Genomic DNA, 20,824 nt, shown 5'->3' with positions numbered 1-20,824 from the left:
TGGAATCGGATCCAGCGCCAGCATAAACGAATCCGGTATTGCAGCAGCCTTTTTCCTCGGGTGCAAATGGGTCGAATCAGATTGTAATTTTGGATCCAGATCCAACCAAATGAAAGATCGATCGAATTAGATTAATCCACAACTAAAATTTTTGATCCAACGAGTCATTCGGATCGGTTTGGATTATATATAATTCGATCCCAATTCAAAAAATTTGAATCCGAATTGGATCGAAATTGGATCCAATTCAAATTAATTTTTTTTTTAGCTTTTGCACTTACAGGAGCTACAGCCCGCAAGCCCAAATAATTTTACAAGTTGGAGTAGGGTCGAGTTAGAACGTAAATTCCTCAGCTTGGCCGTCTTTAATAAAATTTTCCAATCATTCTAAAGTCGGCACCTGTTTCTTGGTGCTTACCCAAATTTCGCTCGAGACCAAAACCCTAATAGAGTGCAGGTTTTCCCTTACTCCGGGACGCTAACAGGTGTGGATTTTTGTTTTTTGGTTCTTCTCTCTAATAATCTTTTTCTCATGTTTGTGGTGTTTTGACATGAATTTCATTGAAATCCTTTCTTGGTTCCTCTAGGGTTTTGCTCGTAGTTCTGCTATTTCTGTGATTCGATTCAAGTCCTGGACCGATGGGCACGGAGGCGAAAGCGAAGGTGGCTCCAAGAGTGGTGAAGCTAGACAAGGCATTGAAACTAGTAAGAGTCCTGAGCTCATATAATCTCGTCTTTCTTTTTCGATTTGATAGCTAAAAATCGAATCTTTACACCTGTTGCGCTTCGATTCCATGGGCCTGTGCTGCAATGAGAAATCTTGCATCGAAATTCCTCTTTTGATTTGATATTGATATGTATTTTTTATTTGCCTATTATGTTTTTTTTTTTTTTGTTCTTTTTGGTGAATGGATTTCTCATCCTATAAGCCTTTACACCACTGCCTTCATTTATAGTTTCTATTTTGTTTCAACGATGGTTGAGGGGTAAAGCACCAATCTTGGAAGAAGAGCGATGTGCCAACTTGGGCAGGTAGGTGGATGGCCAGTCGAGTGTTTGCAGCCTCTTTACTGAGAACTGATGTGGACTGGTATGTGGGCTTGAAAACTTACCTGTCAAATATATGGCGATGCTGAGGGGCCTAAAAGAATTAAACAGCATCCGTGTGAGTCTGAAAGGGGAAAAGATGGGCTAAGATTTTAGTTGAAGCTAGGATGTTAAGTAATATGTATTTCCTGTTGAGGACTTCTGGTACAAGAAATTTAATCAGCAGGCTGAGGTTTCTTGGATTGGTTGAGACCACATTATCAAATGCATAATGAAGGAGGCGATTGGAGGGGATGGAGGTCTAAGTTTTTTTTGTTGCTGTATAATGCATTTTCTTACACTCAGGAGAGTTATAAAAGGAAATAACAAGAAAACACTGCCAATACTGTTTGATTCTTTGCAGAAACTAGAAACTCAGTTACCTTCAAAGATGCAACATCACAGTTCTTCAGGAGGTGCTAAAATTTTATAAGGATTTTCTTTGAAATCTGATGCATGAGGATATTATCAATCTAAACAAATAATATGCTGGTGGTGAATGTGCTAAAAATAATTTTCTCTAGCCAATTAATGTATTGGAGTATGCTTTGAAAGAACCTTAAATTGGCTGGAAAACCAGTGATATGAAAGAGAGCAACGGGTATGAGATGATTTTTTGCCAAGGAGAGCCATGCCCAAGAAAGCCGCATACAAACATATATCAAGGAAACATAGAGTGGTAATAGTATTTGGGATGCAATTATGTGCCACCTAAGCAAGAAGCTGCTGAATGACTGATATGCCAAATGCATTGAATGGTAGCTCTGAAGCCCAATTAGGAGCAAACAACTTGCGGATGTGCCTAACAAGACTGATGAATGGCTAAATCTCTCTTTTCATGATGACAATCATGTATTATCTTTCTCTTTAGTGGAAACTGAAATGTGCATTGAAACCTGTGTTTTATACCTCATTTATCATCACAATCAAGGTCCACAATCTCGGTACTAGGTACTGTATCGGTACCTTATCGGTCGGTTCGATACCGTATGGTACGGTACGCCTATGTACTAAAATAGCTCTCTAACTATTTTTCTCAATTTTTATCTTGGTACACCTCGATATGGACCGATACGCACCTCGATACGCCTCGGTACGGACGGTACGGAGCTTGTACCAACTTGAAGATGTGTTTCGTACCGATTTTCTTTTGGTACAGTACGCCCCGTATTGGATAGTACGGGACGGTACGGCAGACCTTCATCACAATCATTCCTTAGTTCACCTAAGCACCTACCTATAAGGGTAATAAATATTTTGGAACAGATTTAACATTTTAGAAACACAAGTTGCTTTACCATTTTATGTTGTTTTTCCTTTGTAGTAATGCTATCACTAACTGAAATATCCTGCACATGTGGTAACTTGGTTTTTTCAGGTTGAATCTTGGGTAAATAATATGAGTGCATCAGCAACAGGTGAATCTAATGAACGGGATTTTGAAGGTCGGCCTTCGAGGTTTAACTCTCGTTACTGTTTCTTTTCAGCATATGAATTTTTCGGTGATGTATTATTTTGTGGGAATTGATGATATTTGTGCTTCTGAAGGCTGGGTCTGGGAGCCAAAGTCACACCACATGCAAAAGTGGCGGCTTCAACTGATCCTGTTGAAAGAAAATTGCTTGGGAAGGTAAATGCTAAAAAGAGACAAGCCTCCAGAAATCTAGAAAAGACAAACACTGCTGAAGACAGTGGACCAAGTGAAGAGGACAATGATGAACCTGAAAGTAGAACAAATGCTTTTGCCAAGAAGAGGGCAATGCCTCCAGCCATGTCTTTACAGTCAACAAAGAAGAGTAAATGAAATATAGGAGGCGTGTATCCCTAGATGTTATAGTCATATAGGACTATCTTCTGGAAGCTGGTTCCTATTACAATCTGTTGATGAAATGAGTTCTACCTGCTAACATCACATCTATCTATTATCATTCATGGACCTTGAGAGATGCTTGGTTGTTTGTACGGCCTTGATAACTTGCTATATTGAATCTGTTGATCCGAGAGTCATTTAGCTGCTCAGAGATAATGGGTTGTTACTTCCTGAGGAAATTACTATACTCAGGCTTTCAAAAACTCTTGCTGTTAGCACTGTGGAACAGTTAATTGCTGCGTTACAGTTTTCATGTTTGATGATTTGGCTGAACTGCCCTAGCTTCTTGACTACATTGGTGATATGCATATTAGATATCTTTTATGTTTCAGTCTCTATACTCATATTGCAAGTTCATTCTGCAAAATGCCTTGTCAGCTGTTACCAATACTATTGCCTTCTTCATCAGAGGGTAACTGCAATTCAGAGGCATGTCTTCAACAGCGGTGATTTTCATAGAAATATGGCTTAAAAAAAAACACCAGGTTGATGTAAAAAGAGGCCACCAAGATTCTGTTGTGCAGAATAATTAAATGTTTCCAATGATGCCAAACTTGATGATCGACATGCAGAATGAGGGCTGCAAACTTTTAAGATGGAGCATCATGTGTATGTCTTTGAAATATTTGCAGTTTGTATTACAAAGGTGTAGGACTTAATTGGCCGATTGGTCAAAGAGGATATAGCCTGTAAACTCGGAACAAGACAAATTCTCACCACAGATGTGAATTATATAGGCGGTGGTAGCTGACATATTACATTGTATATAGCCTGTTCAGGCATATTGCATCATTCTTCCTGCTTCTTCTTGACTGTCTTTTTTCTTCTTTTTTTTTTTGGTGCAACGGCAACTTAACGCACCAGGCATGGGTACGTAGTTAGAGAATAGTGATAGAATGAAGCTCTTTAATGCCTTAAAAGGCCTCCATGTTTCTGTTGCTTCTTTATTGCTGATATTGCCTTGGGGGAACTCAAAAGGTACCTTGGCCCCTTCCATCTGATAAAATTTTGCAGGTTGCTGATCGCATTGCTGCCCTCCCCATGGAAAAGCTGAAAAAGATGGGCCCCAAATCTCTTGGACACGCTGAAGCAACCCAAGCAATTTTGGATCACAGATGTGGGCTGCTCCATCAAAGGCAGAGGAGAAGAAAGCAGAGAAGACATCATTTGATGTCAAATTGGAGAAGCTTGATGTCTGCTGCAAAGATCAAGGTGATCAAAGAGGTCAGGACATTCCACAATCCTGGGTTGAAGGAGGCCAAGGATTTGATAGAGAAGGAACCAGTTTTATTGAAGCAAGATGTTACCAAGGAGGAGGCTAATGATATCATAGAGAAGATGAAGGCAGCTGGTGCTGGCATTGCTGTAATGGAGTTAAAGCATACTTACGGAGATGGTGAATTCCATAATTGATGAGCTAACATTCATTTGGTGAATTCCATAATTGACAAGTTTGATATGTTGCACATAAATTCATGTCAAAGCTATCACTAAGAATGTGCAAGCTGAGATATCCAGAGATGTATCATTCTCAATGTGATTGCTTTTTGCGGCGAAATATTTGTTGGTAGCTATCAGTTGAAGGGCATCTGCTTATACGTAGAAACTCAGAATCTGTTTTTTTTTTTTACCCTTAATTTTTTCATGATTTTTAATCTACTGAGCTTTTCAAAGTCTTATCCTACATGAATAATTGAACTGTTTGAAGTCATGGATGGTAATGGTTCCTGTATTCATGAATTGTTGTAGGTGCTGTCATATTCTACACATTTGCTGCAAATAACAACCAGAACAAAATGGCCGTGTAAAGACTGGACCGGCTGTTTTCTCTTGTTGAGTGACGAAAATTGGCATTCCATTTTTTACCCGGATACTAGATGATGGCATTGAGGAATTAAAATTGGGAAGTGAGTGTTAAATACTAACCAAATAAACTGTATTCAGATCGTTATAGTCTATTTTTATTTAAATGAGATGTTTGTTTCTTGTTCAGTTTGGTTATTGATCCCACCCAATTGATCTAACAAAAATGCAACAAAAAATCTAGGTCCGGCAACTAATGTCTTGAACTTCGAGCAGAATGCGCAAAACCTGGTTTTCTGATTGGTGAGTCAAGCCAAAGGCTTAAATCAGTGAAGGGAAAGATCTACGAATGCAACTTAGGTGGATGAGGGGACCGACCAACAAAATACAAAATCAATCCCTACCAGACCTGACAAATAACCCGACTACATGGTTGGTGTTGCATCGATTTGAGCAAGGTTCCACTCAGGTCAGGTTAGAAGCCCTGCAGTAAATCAGTTTAATAAAGAGCAGCTTCAGTCTGGAGTGTGTTAGTAATCAATTTACATTTGATTAAGCAAGTCGAAAATTTTCAAACCTAACCCAACTGAAGCAAGATACAAATAAACCCAATGCGCAAAACGCACCTCTGGGTACAATACAGATAGCAAAGCAGCAGAGTCCAAACCTGATCTATAGCAAAATCAGATGCAGAAGCTGACCCTGTCGCTCCTAAAGCTTCTTCTTGAGACATGATTTCCCAAGTGCCAGGTTTAGCACATAAGCTTGTACGTGAACAAGTTTTTAATGACATAGTCCACAACAGTCGGGCCTATTTGCAAAACTTCATGCACTCAAATTTGCAAGGTTACAAGAAATTCAAGATACGAGATCCTCTACTGGAGATGATCCACAAAGTTGATCACCAAGTTCCACAATTTGACTACCTTCAATGAGTAATAACCTATACGCTAGTAAACAAAATTTCCATGCGATATTCTCATCAGAAAATTGATGGAGGAAATGTTCTCTTTCCTTGAAGAAAAAGGTTGTAGAGGTCTGACGACATGACATAAATGTTCAAACTTCAAACTATTCGCCCCAGTGATGGGTTCCCAATTACCAGTTTACATAAGAGGCATTTATTATCTGCCATCCAGAATCAACCAACGCACCAATTGATACAGTATTCTCACCGAATCAGCAAAATAAGTACTACATGTATTGGAACCATAAAAAAATGCCGCAGATACATGGGAGAAAGAAAGCAACATCTAGCCCTTCAATTCAAGTAATCCCAATAAATATCCCCAACCTAATTGTTCTGGCATTCCGTTGGCATCCTTCAGTTCTGTTCCACCTAGGACCAAGAAAGCAATCAGATAAATCAAATGCTGAAGTTTATACTGATTCATAGGGCTTATAAGTTCATGAATTCACAGAAATACATGGTTTAGTAACTTTAGTTTGAGCGCAAATAAACAGGAATGAAAATGACGGACTGAAGAAAAGTAAAAATCTGCATTTTCTAATTTTGTTAAAGGGTATTGGTGATCATAGTATGCAAGAGTCATACTTATCAAGGCATGCTGCTACACCCATGGGCAGGCAAAAATAAATCATGCACACTGCATTTAAGAAGAAACAAACTCGATGTTCATTTGCTGATAAAGAAACAATAAAAGCTAGCAATCACGTATTGGAGTACTCCATGATATTTTGGTCCACTTATCTAACCTCTAAAAGCCTAGCTTACTCCCATCCAAACCATTTATGAGTCAGCCCACAGTAACAGAGCTACCTTCCTCAAGGTGTACAGGAATTAGATATTTGTTAACTAACCGGCTGAGCCAAATAACAATGAGCTTGTGTTTTTTTCTCATCTGCCTCCAAAGATCCCGTCTTACCAAGTGAGCATTCAGAAAGACAGGATAGCTCCAAGCACTGTCATATGGGAAACAATTTGGTTAAACCAAGATAAACAAATCTCATCCCTTATTCTAGGTCACCTTGTTTTGATGTTCCAATTCATTGAAATCCAATTATACCAAACAATAGCTCTCACAGGCACCAGCCTAGGCACCTGGGAGAGCACCTAGTCACCCAACCAAGCCCAACTTGCCTAGTCGAGGCCCGTCCGAACAGCCTGCCACATGGCGCTCATCTGGATTTTTGGATGCCAGAATGGGCACTTGGGTTCATGATGTTTGACTTAGCCCAACTTGCCTAGTCAGTACCTACATCTATGTCAAGATTTTTTATGAACGCTTGACTTATTCTATGTAATTGAAAATAGATTCATGACCTATTCTTGTATCCATGGTTTATGGCACCAACCCGAGGATTCACCACACTTTTTTCTTTTTGCTCCTTGACATCCCAAAATGCAAGCCATACCTACAGTTGATGTGGCTATGGTTTCTTCATCAATGTGTTATTTGCAAACTTCAAATCTTCTAGGATGTTTGCATCTGCTAGAATCTCATTATTCATGGAAGTTGACCACGGAAAACTCCAGCCATGCTACCATCTTGGTCAACAATAATTTGCTCATATGATAACTTTATCTTCAATATTTAAACCTCTCAAGGACTACAAATTTGTTTCACATTTTGATGACCAGATACATGTAGGCTCTTGATAGCCCATTCTACAAAATAATCAACTTCTTACTTTGAGAGGAGACGGTTTGAACATATGGCTACACAAGCATTTGAGAGATGAGGCAAATAAAAATCTTGTAAGTTCATAAATCCGTATAGTTCGATCACCAAAAACCACTCAAATAGCAAAGCTCTAAACACTACAGATATGTCTCTCTTACACTAGCTTTCATTTATATATTCAACCTTTCATATATCAGGTGATCCAAGTCTCAGGTTTCAATTAGTAATTATGAAGGGCCATTCACTATAAAACTATAAAATAATTGATTTCCAACCACAGATTGTCTATCTTAATGAAAAAAAGAATTACATCCTTTTCCAAAGAGAAAAACATTTAAATTAAGTTGTTAAATACCGAAGCTAACATTACTGTTCACCAGGACAATTCGGAGTATCACAAGTTGCAGTGGATCTGTTCACTCATAATAAGTAAATGCTGTGGAAGATTATAAGCCCAAAAGGTAGAGCTGGTCAACTGTTTGTTAACATGGACCACAATGAAATGATCATACAAGAACAATCCACACAAAAAGATTAAAACAACTGTGGTCTTTAAGAGAAAATTCTGAATAGCAATCTAATGATTGAACCTCGAAGAAAAAAATGACATATAATAATTTTCATACTAAAATATAACTTCCTCATCTATTTGTTATTTTTTAAAAAATTAAATGTATTTAAGCATTCTAATGGATTTCAACAGTGACTACTACTTGGAACTCATAACTTTATCAAACACAACGGTCACAAAGAAACATGTTATATGGGAAGGCCTCTAGAATGTCTTCCTGCAGTATTAAATTTAAGATAAACGGTATATGGGAAGGCCTCTAGAATGTCTTCCTGCAGTGTTAAATTTAAGATAAACGATCAAACAAATGCATGCAGGGTGAATGCAGTGTGTATAAAATTATTCATATTCAGATTGCAGCTTTAGCCCAAAAAAGTACTTAGTGCTTCCCTTAACCTGGTGAAAGACACTAAGGCTTAAACAAGGGGCAGTATGTGAGAACCCTTGCAGGCATGCATTTAGTCCCACATCAGCTACGCACTGGGTAGATCTTGGATACTTATTATGCAAGGCTAAATAACCCAACATTAACCTTCCGACTAGCCTTGTTGGTTAAGGTTTTAGGTTGTTATATATACCATATACCATTCAGACACTTATTTTTTACTTTACAATTTTCTCTATGAATTATGAATCACTATTTTAATGAACTACTACATATATAAAGACTTCATGATGTAATATGAATACAAATATGAATACACCAAAACATGAATCATGGTTTACAACTTCAGTGAGCATTTTTTTACTTTTATGAAACTTCGTTCACTTTGCACTAAAAATGATAATCAATACATCTCAAGTATATTTTCCTAAATTAATAAAACCTGCCATGGTGTTTTGTCCAATATACTCAAATTGTATAGTCAAACCTTTAGGTAAATCAAACAAAGGAGAGAGACACAACTTAGAGAGTTTGACAGAAAAACAAGCACCATGCAACCAGTAAATCTCTTGAGTTTTAAAAAGAACTAATACTATGTCCATAGTAAACACTAACCTTAGTCTGAAAGCATTTCTTAGAACATGTTCAAGCATTAGCTGAATGATAAGAAGTTGCACATGATAGAACAAGAGATTTTAAAAAGTGAAATTCATGTTCTTAGTAGTTAGAATACAGTCCCTAGTATGGCCTTAATCTATAATCAACCATATCAACAACTATGTAAGCAAACATACAACATTCAAAACAATGGTGTTCCGAAAAAACACATCTAGAGACAAAAGTCCTTATTTTAAAGAATAAAAAAAAAATCTGCCAAACTCCTAAAAAAATACATATAACCATTAATGAATACATACACCCCTCCTATAATACTCCTATGATGACTAACATATATCTTTCTTCTCAAAATACTCTCACAATATTTTTACTTTCAATGGATCGGATGCCTTATAACTATTTTATTCCCAAAATGGACAAAAGTCTGAGCCACTTCCTAGAACAGCATTTTGAAAGGACCCGGGATCTATCCACACTAGGGCCATTCCCTTTTTCCCTTAAGAGTCCAATATCCACGGGCCTCGAGATCTCCAATCCTAATGCAATCCTTACTTTATCAGACTAAGATTACCTAGATTTCAAAATATTGGCAGTTGTAGTTGCTGTTGTAATCACAAATAACAAAAAAAAAGTATCATAATGGCTAGACCTCTCTGTATGGTAAACTTCAGAATTTTTAATTTAATAATAAATGTATTAATTGGATACACATGCACCATAACTAGTATTTAGTAAATGTCCCAAAAACAGCAGTATTGTATATAATTTGTGAACAAGTTGTTAAACTCACTTATATTGTAAAATTATTAATCAACCAGATTGCCTGAGAATAATCAGGAAAATCATTTTACCAATGAAAAAATTCAAGAAGTTAATACTTCTGATAATAATGTTACTGTGTAATGGCCACAACTATGAACAGATTATTCTCTTCTTTCTAAAAAGAAAGCTTAAAAGAGGTATAGAAATAGTGAAGTATGGAACTAAATTAAACATTTACTGACAAGGAGAACGAAAAAATAACTTACTTGTGCAGAACCAGAAGGCACAGCTGAAACATTTGGAGACAACTTTGGAGGTGAACCATCAAATATGTAAGAGCATTCAGTATATGCTGCTCCAATTCCCACTCCAGCACCAAAAGCTACAGATGCCCATCGAGTTGTTGGACTCCCTAAGTGAACAATAAAAGCAAGATCTAGATGATGCAATTAAACCAAAATGCCCACAAAGAGATAATACATGGAAGACAAATAATTGTTCAAAAAATACAAGGAGCACCTACTTTAAAGTTTACAAAAGTAGCCTGATGATCAATAAGCCATAAAAAGTTAATGTTAGGTGATCAATTACATTAACTTGTAGCTTCAATTCCGGGCTAGAAACCTTCTAGGTTATTTCTTCAAGCAAAATAAATATTGCATTTCCATGCTAATAGAACACAATTGAGATTTCCCAAAAGAAGGACTTTTCCAAAGGCATGTACTACTCGCATCTCTATGAGGAATTATTCAAGTCAGATGTCAAAGATATTATGGGTCAGTTCAGGTCTTATCTTTTATGAATAGTTTGTAATTGATTGTTTAATTCAAGAAAAGAGTTTTTGTATGGTCTTTAACATTATCATGCATATTACTCTAAGAATTCATCCAAGGTCTTGAGCCTCCATTATTGAGGTGCACTTGTATCTTTAGTCCTACTAAAAGTGAGTCAATCCATGTCCATTTTTTTCCTTCCCTTCTGTTTGGGAATTTTGGCATCAGTGGGATCAGGTCAGGTCAGGATTAGTTCAGCCAGGTCGGCAAACTACAGGTTGTCTAGTTGGGTCCTAGAAGATGATCAATGGTTGAGCCAGGTCAAGTAGCCTTGACTCATTAACGTGTTGGGTTGAGTTTAGCTTGCAGGCAAATTTGTTTTAACTTGTTCCAAACCAGATCCAGGTCAATTCATTTCCAGCTTTCATTACATGGATTTTGAGGTTCATTATCTAGTACGAGCATGCACAAACTAGACTACAGGCACATGCAACATACACTAAGCATGACAAAGAGAAAGTGTATAAATGGAAAAAGAACTATAAGAAAGAAGTAACATATTTAATTTAAAAAATATATCACAAAAAAAGTAACCAAGAAAAATTGATGTATCTCACAATAAGCATTGAACCAACAGATACAGTGCAACTTGTTGTATTTGTCCTTTTAAATCTATTTTGAGAAATCACAAACAAAGGAGGAGGGGCGGGGAAGAATAAGGATAGGTTTCCAAACCAATCTACACAAAATCAAATCTGAAGTGAACAAGGTAATTTTTTACTTCTATATTTATGTTTTCAGATCACATTAATATACGCTTAATTCGTCACCCTTTTTGTTTTGTATTAAATCCACTGCATGTTATATTGATATCCTTTCATCTATGACATGGCTAGTTCCCAGAAAATTTTAACGATCTGTTCTGAACCAATTTTTACAGAATTGACCTCCCATGCACTCATCATAGCTGAGAGCAAATACACACATTATAAAATTGGCAAAGTGGTAAATATTTTTACTCCAGTGACTCTGGTCTTTTTCTTCTTCTTTTTTTCCCTAAGCATTACCAATCACTCATTAATATCAAAATAAGAAGAGAAAAATAAAATATATAGATGACTCCAAGATCCTCAATCTCAATATCAGATACCTCACGATACATTACCAGTTCAGTATGGTACACACCCCATACCGAAACAACTCCCAATCATCTTTTCCTCACTCCTTATCACAATACTGCTTGAAATTGAGCAGTATGGGTTGGTGTCCAGCAGAATTGGATGGTTCCGCTTGGTTCGAACCGGTTTGGACTGGCACAGATTGATTCTTGTACCAAACTAGCAAACCGAGTCAGTTCCGCACAATTTTGGCATGCTACATCCCGAACCGAGCAATTCAAATCAGTTTTGCAATACTTGGATGGCTTAATAAATGGTAAGTTTTAAGAACATGGATCAAGGTAATGATAAACATCTATAATATAATGTGAAAGCTTGGGTTTCGACTCCACCCCAAGCATTATTCCACTTTCTTTCTCATTTCCAAATAAGTCCCTATGCATCCCTTCTTTTTTGATGAGACAGTCCAGCTCTCCTCACCTCTAGTGTAGCCCTCTCACGTGCATTGTGCATGTAAGAAATAAAGAAGAAAGAAGGAAAACAAAAATTTGAGCTAATTAACAAGCCAAGAAGCATTACAAAGACCCTACACTTCTCCCACCAAAGGGAACATTAGTTGTAATCGTCTCCACATTTGTTTTGAAATAATTATAATATATTTACAGATCCTACTTAACCAATCCAACTTTGATCAAACTTTTGCTTGTCAGGGATTATATGAAGCGTGCAGGGGCCAATGGGTTCTTAATGGTAAAGTCATGTCCTCCATGTCTAAAGTGACCTTAGTGACCTTAGTTACTCAAGGTACAAGTTGTTTTATTGGAAATTGATAATCTCTTAGAGTGTCATACTTCTCTCAAATTCTTGTCTTGGAGAGAATCCTCATTTGTTCATGATGATAACCTACTTTGAAAGGAGTGGATTCGATGACAATCATGCAATGTGTAATGAGGTGGATAAGACCAATTTATATGTTATCCCAAACAGTACATACGACAAATGAATTCTGAATCTGATTTGTCTCATTTCAACAAGCAAAGGGTGAGACAAGATAACCCTTTTGGCTTATCCCTGTGTAGAATATAACTCACTAAAGGAAGGGGGCAAATGTGAGGTGCCTTTCCTTTAGCTATCAGCTGTCAATGTAGGAAAAATGAAAGCAGAAAAGATTTTTTCAAAAGAATGCCTTTGCAGTACAAATTGTAAGCAGAGCGGTGGATTTTGGACCTCCAAATATATAGCAAGTCATGAGTTTGTGAATTGTCTTTCCTTTAACCATCGGCAATCAATGTAGGAAAAATGAAAGCAGAAAAGATTTTTTTAAAAGGATACCTTTGGAGTGCAATGGTCAGCAAAGTGGTGGTTTTTGGACCACCAACTATATCGCAAGTCATGAGTTTGCGTGATGGATCCATCAATGATAAACATGAGGGCAGACTTCATTTTAATTATGTGGCAATCATGCATACTTATTTTTCTTGCAATTGATGAAAAAAGCTTTGTTTGATGAGGAAAGTAAAGGAAAGGGAGATATAGAATAACATCCACTTAAAAAGCAGACAGATAATACAAAGCCATGACAAGATTTTAAAAAAAAAAAAAAAAAGTCATTCCACACATGAGAAACACATGAAAAAAACCAACTTTCCATGGAATATTATCCTACAAGCAGAATCCTCTAGAAGACAGTTGAACATGGTCTTGCTTGCCCACTACAACATCACCCTCGAAATTTGTTATGCTGCTTGGAAATAAGCCATCAAGGAGTGTCCTCACATTTAATTATTACTAGTTCTTATTTGATATACAAAATTATGAATTACCTTAAACCCAACAATATGCGAAACTTTCAAAAATATCTTTCTTTCTATGAAAAAAGAATTGCCAACAACTACAGAAAAGAAGCATTACAATCTGTCCATCTAAATCATCAAATGCAATGCCAATTATGATCTGAAGGGATAAAAACTTGAAATTCAAGGCTTCTGTATCCTCCTCATCATGTGATGGCCATCACTAATCCTTACAATTGTCACAACAAAACTACCTTATTATTTGGGTACCATACCAATATCCCTTCCTTCCATTCATTCCTTGCTACAAAAACCTATCTAACCATCATGTGACCCTACCTGCTGCCCTCTCCAATGGATTATCTCATTGTGTCCACAGCCACCACTACCAATCTGTTCCACTCCTTTCATCAGCCCCTCCTTTGCTGGAATGGATGGTAGCAACATCAGGGAATGAAGAGCTTATGAGAATGGTTGATTGGTCATGAATCGTGTACTAATGGTGATCATCATGCTGTAACCCAAGAAAGCTTTCCCAGAATAGCCAAATCCAAATCTAACATGTATTGCATACCCATTTGTGCTGAATTTTTAATGTCGGTAACAACTTATTTTTGGAAAATAGCAGGTATTTTATACAATGAGGATATGGCTCAAATACTTCCTAGATGCCCCCGACTACTTCTGGGGCCTATGAGGTTAAAGATCAAATGGAGTTGGATAGGTTATTATCTAGATTCACAATCCATTAAGGTAAATAACCCCATATGCACTTTATTGGTATATGCCTTTAACACGCACACATCCAAGAGAGAGACTGGAGAGAGAGAAAGAGAGAGATGGAAGTGAGTGAACCTTTTATTAAAAAAAATAATTTTGTCATATATAATGTCGCCGTATGTTGATCTTTATTTATGGACATATCCTTGCTGTATATATAGAGTTCTAGATTCCATCCAAATTTTGCCAAGATTTGCTGTGTCAGTGTATCCATACAATACTGTACCTTATATCTCGTATTCTTGTTCATGTTTCATAGCCACCATGAGTTTGGCATGCTGAAAGATAGAAGGATAGGAAAGAGAAAAGGATGAAGAAGAGCGAAAAGGCAAGGCCTAAATTTACATATAATTAAAATGGAGCAATCGTGTGTAAAGCAAACTTGATCTTATATTTTAGATATATGACAAACACATGGAAGTGATAAACTTCTTAGCATGTGGATTGCATAAATTTATATACAAGAATACATATATACATGTTATATGTCTATTTATGCACGAAAATCTGATTTAAAACTATATTTATGAGTGTAAGGATAGATACACTTAAAAACGGCAACGCTTCCAAAATATTCTTCTTGCTGCATGAAATTAATTATTACCGAAAATTGTGTAACAAGCAAAAAAATTTCATGATACAAAAACAAGTCAGAAATCGTTGGAAATATAACATGAATCATAAATACAGACAGAAAACAGTTACACTAGTAGTATATAACGTAACAAGTTTGCACATTTTGGGCAATATATCCTGATTTCCATAAAACGTGTGAAGATTAGACGATTTGGTTTCCATCAATTAACCCCTAAACAAAGGAAGAAGACATGAAAAACAAATGTGCATTTCATAATTCTTGAAACTTCCAATAGTTTAATGATAGTGCCTGTCTTTAAGGAAGGTTCTTCGAAGTCTCTGATGTCCAATATGAGTCACAGGTAACTACAAACATAAATCAAAAAACAATCTCATCATGTCCGTGTAAACCAAAAAAGACCAGGAAACGGATTAGCGAAATAAAAGGGGCAAAGCAACAATCAGCTGAAGAAAAGAAGAAAAAACACAAAAAAAAATCCTGGAATTTCCCCCCAAGAATCCATCAATAAGCATCAAAATAGATCAAAAGATCGAGCCGGTTGACTGAAAAAAAAAAAGAGGGAGGACTCACGGAAGAGGAGGAGGCCGGTGAATGCGCCGGCGAGGGAGGAGTAGAAGAAGCGGCGGATTGTGAGATCGATGCAGGCGTCCCACTTGGCATCGAGGTCGTAGCGAGGAGGAATCGCGTCGTGCTTCTTTTCTTCCGCCATGACGGACCGATTACTATGAGACTTCGTTCGAGCTTCGGCGTTCAGCCTTTTATTATTCCCTTCGGCCGCTTTTCCTCTCCCCAGCCACTGCTTTGCCTGGCTTCCTCGCGTGCGGAGAGGGGAAATAGGGCTCACGAGTCACGAAGAAGAGTGGTGTGAGTTTTAGCACACGGCAAGTTTTATGTGGTGAAGCTCATACAATTTTTGATATGCATCCATAGGAACGAACCGTTCCATCAGTGTCGCCTCAAAATTTGTGTTTTAACAAAAAAAGGAAATAATAAAATAAAGTCGTCGACTGCCGTCCGATCACTGTCGCCCAAAAATTTGATTTTTTTAAAGAAATTAAGGAAATTAAAAATATCAAGCCGTCGACAGCAGGATTCGAACCTGCGCAGGCAAAGCCCAACAGATTTCTAGTCTGTCTCCTTAACCACTCGGACATATCGACATTGGAGCCATGATGACTACACAAATTATTATCTTTATATTACATGATCAACCAAAATTCAACCATAGATTTTCGTTATTTGGGTTGGCCAGAGAGCAGCAGCAGTATCACTTACATGTACCTCATATTTCATCAATATCATAAGCCAATTTTTTTACCAAAAAAGAAAGTGGTTGATGAAGTATCACTTACATGTACTTCATCTTTCATCAATATCATAAGCCACTTACATGTACTTCATATTTCATCAATATCATATGCCACCAAAATCTCAACCATAATATAGTTGATGTTTCAGCATTACGAGATAAATCAAGAAGTAGCAACTCTAGCACCACCCTTTAGAAGAATCAATACTCCAACCTCTATGAAATGCCAATGTAGTCACAACCTCTATGAAATCCATTTTAAACAAAATTGCCTATACTGTAATACATTTATTGCCAGATTTAATCAATACTAGCTATAGTTCAGTGTTCAAAAACCCCTCTAGGAAGCCCACCAGCAATAGAAAGTCCAACTAATACTTATGCAGAGAGCGTTGCATAAATGGAGGTTCCGCGTTTGGTTTTACTATTATGATTCATTTTAAATTACTGTCTTGCAAAGAAAGTTCTCAACGGACGCATCCCCATCAAATTCTGAATCCACCCTTTCTTTCTTTCTTTCTTTTTTTGATACATCGGCGGTTCACACCCGATGGGTCTAAATACAGCCAATAAAATCAGAAAACAAAATACTGCGTAAAAGTATTGGCACAACCGCGTAGTTTTCCAAAAAAAACTTTCAGAATGATGAGCCGCGAAAGAAGCAACCCAGTCTACAATATCGTTTGCCTCTCGATATACGTGTGTGACCTGATAGAAAAATCCACCCTTCAATTGCCTCTTTCATTCACGAGACAATATCATCAAACTAGTTTGTTTTCATTTCATACATAGTAATTCAAACAAGTATATAACCTACACAATGCATAAAGCAAAATCTTTTTTCTTTTTCCAACTATATCGATGGACAATATTACGATATAACAAATTATAATAAATAAAAATTTAATAATCAAATTTCTGTGGTACATTGTTTTTATGCTCTAATGCAACGAGGTATAATTTTGTAACACAAATTAAATGAAGGCATATAATAGAGAAAAAAAATACAATTCATCTGAAACCAAAAATCAAAGATTGAAGGCATATAATAGAGAAAAAAGAATACAATTTATTTGGAACTAAATTTAATATACAATGGATTGGATTTGTTGCATTGAATCGGACATTAAATGGACATAATTTCTTAAATTTTAAGTTAATAAACTAGACCAGTTGATAATTTCTCAACTGCTTGAATATAGATTTGACCGATCATAGAGATGAAAAAGTAGCATTTTTTTGAAAATAAAATTCTCATATTTAATGAAAAGAAAAACTCATGAAAAATATAGAAAGCTACTTTTTTGATGACTAATTTGGTTCTCTTTCTTATCAAAAAATACTTTTAAGCAATCAAAATTTTTGGATAAAATTTTTTTATTTATTAAAAACACAATAAATACTTTATATAATTTTTTTAAAAAATAAATATTCAATTAAATTTAAGTTATTTTAAAATATATTATTTTTTTTAATGATCAACTAAATATATCAAAAATATTATTTTAGAGAAACCAAACCGATCCCTAGTTTTACGGTGATTTGCTGACTTCCATGTTTATCCATCTACGCGCCTGTTAATTATAAAATGAGCCCAAAACCGATTTCCGTCCTGGTGCCCCTGGAAGCGTCCCCGGAGACCGCCCCAAACATATAAAATACTCTCTATCCTTTTTTTGGTAAATAAAATACTCTTTCCTTCATTCAAATAAACCACCACCTTTTCTCCATCTCCGATCTCCCATGGCTTTCTTTTGTTCGGTCTCTCGCTCTCTCCTCCGGAGGCACCCCAAGCCCCACGCCTCTCTCTGGCGATCGCTTTCCGGCGCCGCCTCCAAGGAGGAGAGGGTCGACGTCGCCGGCTATAATGTCGCCGGCGGTCCGTCCTTCATGCGGGGAACCGTCTTCTGGGAGCCCAACCGGCCCCTCACCATCGAGGAGTTCCACATGCCCCGCCCCAAAGCCGGCGAGCTCCTCATCAAGACTAAAGGTCACGAATCCTTTTCTTTGAGTCATGTTCTTGTATTTTTTTTTCCATGTTTATACTTCAATTCTGTAAATTTATGTCCTAATTTATTGGATTCATCTCGGTTTTTAACTTGATAGCTGAATCACTTAATTGATTCCTATATTGACTGTTAGTAGTTGGTCTGTCATACCTTGTTTCAGGATCTGCTCACTTGCTGCTTATCCTTTTAACTTCACCGTAGATAACAACAGAGTAAGAGTCTTGCTCCCCTTTGTTCATCAAATGGTAACAAATCGAGTACCTTTTGAAGTAGAAGACCACCTTATATAAGGCAATGGCTTTCCGATGAAGCTAGGCCCAAGCTGTGGCTACTGGTACTGGTTCGAGTGGGATCTCTGATCTGGTGCTCTTTCTTTGGAGAATATAGTGGGCACATCTTTGATGGGAAGACTGGGGTTTGATGTGCCTGAAAGCCCTTGTCTTTTTTTGGGAGTTGATGCGTCGAGCAGTTTGGGATATTCCATTTAGGGAGGAGGGGACTCTGGATTTGTAATAATCATAGCCGGAATAGCTAGGAGTTAGGACTGTCAGTTTTTTTTCTAATTATGTTGTGGCTCTACTTCTAATCCATCTTTCTATGGTTGACCAATCCTTTTACTGTTTTTACTTTTCTCTTACAAAGTTTACATTATAATAGTTATAATACGAGGGAAGGAAGAGACATCCCTTTTTCTTTTTCTCCTCGTTTTGTTCTTCTTCTTAAGCATGTGTTACTAGCTCGTGCAGCGTGGGCCTAGCTTTCTTTCATTCAATCTTGTTATATTTGTGTTGTATGACTCCCCAAAGAGTTCCCTATCCACTAAGACCCAATCTGGGTTGTCTTATGTGGCAGGATGCCAAAATCCCCCTCGAAAGGAATTTTACCAGAGTATTAGTTTCCATCCTTTAGCCACACACTACCTCAATAGGCACACGTGCTCTAGAGGTTCCCTAAAATCATACTCGAGCAGCTGCAACAATCTCCATCATTGCAAAAATTCCTTCAAGCTTTTGTGAAATCCTTTTTGCCAATCTCTGGAAGATCCTGGAGCTTTGTTGCACAATAGTGATGCTTAAGCAACACTTGCATTCCCTATCCATTGCTTAAAGATGGTCCCTGATTTGAAACTTCTTGTGCATTATGTCACTTCAAATATTGACCGGCGCAATCCAAGTGTTGTTTTTAAATAATTATTTTACAAAAACTTTTTTTAATGTTAGTTAAATTCCAACTTGAAACCTTCATTAACTTTGTATGACCTAATTAGAACACTATGGAATACTATTATCCTTGGTAATATTATTTTGTAGCCCAACCCTTGCTTATTTGTATTTGTGCTTTGAACTTTAAACGACAAAATACCTTTCCTTTATGTATCCTTCCATGCTCGTTTTAATTCAAATATTGCTTCCTTCAAACCAATACATTGCCCCTTCTGTTTTGTCTCTCATCACCAATGTTCTGCCTAGGTAACTTTATAATTCTACCATCTTCTTGTCACCCACAATTACTTTATCTCCATGACATGCTTCATCCCACTTAACTTTTGCTGTGTATCCCTTATTTAGTGCTCTTCATCTCATAAACTATGTGCCACATTGTTCCCTATTAGAATATTCTTCTCGCCATAGGGCTTCTAAGGTTTCAAAACAAATCTTGTATGAAAACAATATTGAGATCAAGCAAAAGTGATTATGATGATATTGCTTAGAAATGATATTCTCCTAGTTATTAACAACCCCAAATTGTTCAGTACATTCCTTTTTTCACTAGCCATATGATTCTTGAAATTACAGTCAGTTATGGAGTCAATCAAGAGTTCTTTCAATTATTAATCAATTTTGCATTTTATTCGGGAATTACATATGACTTCTTCAAGGAATCTCTATGTTTATTCTATTTATTTTTGTGGTGGTGGTAGTGTTGCTACTATTTATTATTCATTTATTCTTGCCTCTTTGATGCTTGTATTTATAATTTTTATCTATGTCAATAGCATTTTCAGCCTTTTTCTTTTTTTAAAAATTTTTGATTTTCCAAATTGTTTGAAATTCTTGATGAACTCTCTATGTTTTTATTTTTTGAATTCAAGATCCTTGCACCAAGCGCCAAGGTTCCTAATGCCAGAATTATTACAATGCAATTATTGAATAAACTAACAAAACATCTGTCACTATTTGTATCATTCATCCCTTCCACAAGAATAGTTTCCTGGGTCCATTACTTCTATTTTATGTCTTTAAGTTTTAGATTCTCTTGCAACTATCTTTTGCATGTAAACTTGCAATGGTAACAAAACTGCAAATTTAACCTTCAACTTTGGTGCTCCTTTTCAATATAATGGAGGGATGATTCTAGCTTTATGATGGCAATTGATTATGTGTTGGTCTCAGTTTTAATTAGTGCTTTCCTTTTTTCACTAATTCACACTCTATCACCTTTGTTCATGTTGAATTAATATGCCACAAGAATTTGAATTTTTTCTATAATTCCATTGTTTAGAATCTAAAACTTGTTCCTTTAACATTATGTTGTTGATAAACAACACATGCCATCAGTATCCTTATCGTACTTAGCTAAAATTTATAAGAATAATATCATACATTTTCATATATGTTGTAGCAATGTGCTGTTATTTAATTTCTAATTATTTGATTTTCTCTAAATACTTATTTCTAAGGTTTTAAATCCTGTGGGATGGGGC

The 20,824-nt window shown here is 36.6% G+C and overlaps 3 protein-coding genes and 1 non-coding gene across 4 annotated transcripts in view; 2 read left to right on the top strand and 2 right to left on the bottom strand.

Moving 5' to 3' along the window:
• Positions 1–345: 345 nt before the first annotated feature.
• LOC103717166 (uncharacterized) lies at positions 346–3,323 on the top strand. The gene is made up of 4 exons (XM_008805454.4): positions 346–485; positions 588–705; positions 2,465–2,544; positions 2,635–3,323. Exons 2-4 carry the CDS (start codon positions 640–642, stop codon positions 2,888–2,890), a joined length of 402 nt encoding a protein of 133 aa, XP_008803676.1. The 5' UTR covers positions 346–485; positions 588–639; the 3' UTR covers positions 2,891–3,323.
• Positions 3,324–5,749: 2,426 nt separating this feature from the next.
• LOC103717165 (MICOS complex subunit MIC10) lies at positions 5,750–15,641 on the bottom strand. Its single transcript, XM_008805453.4, has 3 exons — positions 15,373–15,641; positions 10,007–10,152; positions 5,750–6,098 (listed from the first exon to the last, which is right to left on the bottom strand). Exons 1-3 carry the CDS (start codon positions 15,509–15,511, stop codon positions 6,084–6,086), a joined length of 300 nt encoding a protein of 99 aa, XP_008803675.1. The 5' UTR covers positions 15,512–15,641; the 3' UTR covers positions 5,750–6,083.
• Positions 15,642–15,880: 239 nt separating this feature from the next.
• Positions 15,881–15,962, bottom strand: TRNAS-AGA (transfer RNA serine (anticodon AGA)). The gene has a single exon. It is a non-coding gene; the product is annotated as a tRNA-Ser (tRNA).
• A 1,763-nt stretch (positions 15,963–17,725) lies between these two features.
• LOC120105397 (GroES-like zinc-binding alcohol dehydrogenase family protein) overlaps positions 17,726–20,824 on the top strand; it is a 29,518-nt gene continuing 26,419 nt past the window's right edge. The window contains exon 1 of the mRNA XM_039117808.3: positions 17,726–18,101. Within this exon, the coding sequence (XP_038973736.2) occupies positions 17,855–18,101 (247 nt within the window). The 5' untranslated portion in view covers positions 17,726–17,854. The remainder of the gene's footprint in view (positions 18,102–20,824) is intronic.

The sequence above is a fragment of the Phoenix dactylifera genome, chromosome 11 (assembly GCF_051530095.1).
Source record: "Phoenix dactylifera cultivar Ajwa chromosome 11, Ajwa_hap1_PhDact_Kaust_v1.1, whole genome shotgun sequence".
Taxonomy (NCBI): domain Eukaryota; kingdom Viridiplantae; phylum Streptophyta; class Magnoliopsida; order Arecales; family Arecaceae; genus Phoenix; species Phoenix dactylifera.
Note: the sequence above shows the minus strand (reverse complement) of the source record. Positions and strands in the feature narration are given on the sequence as shown.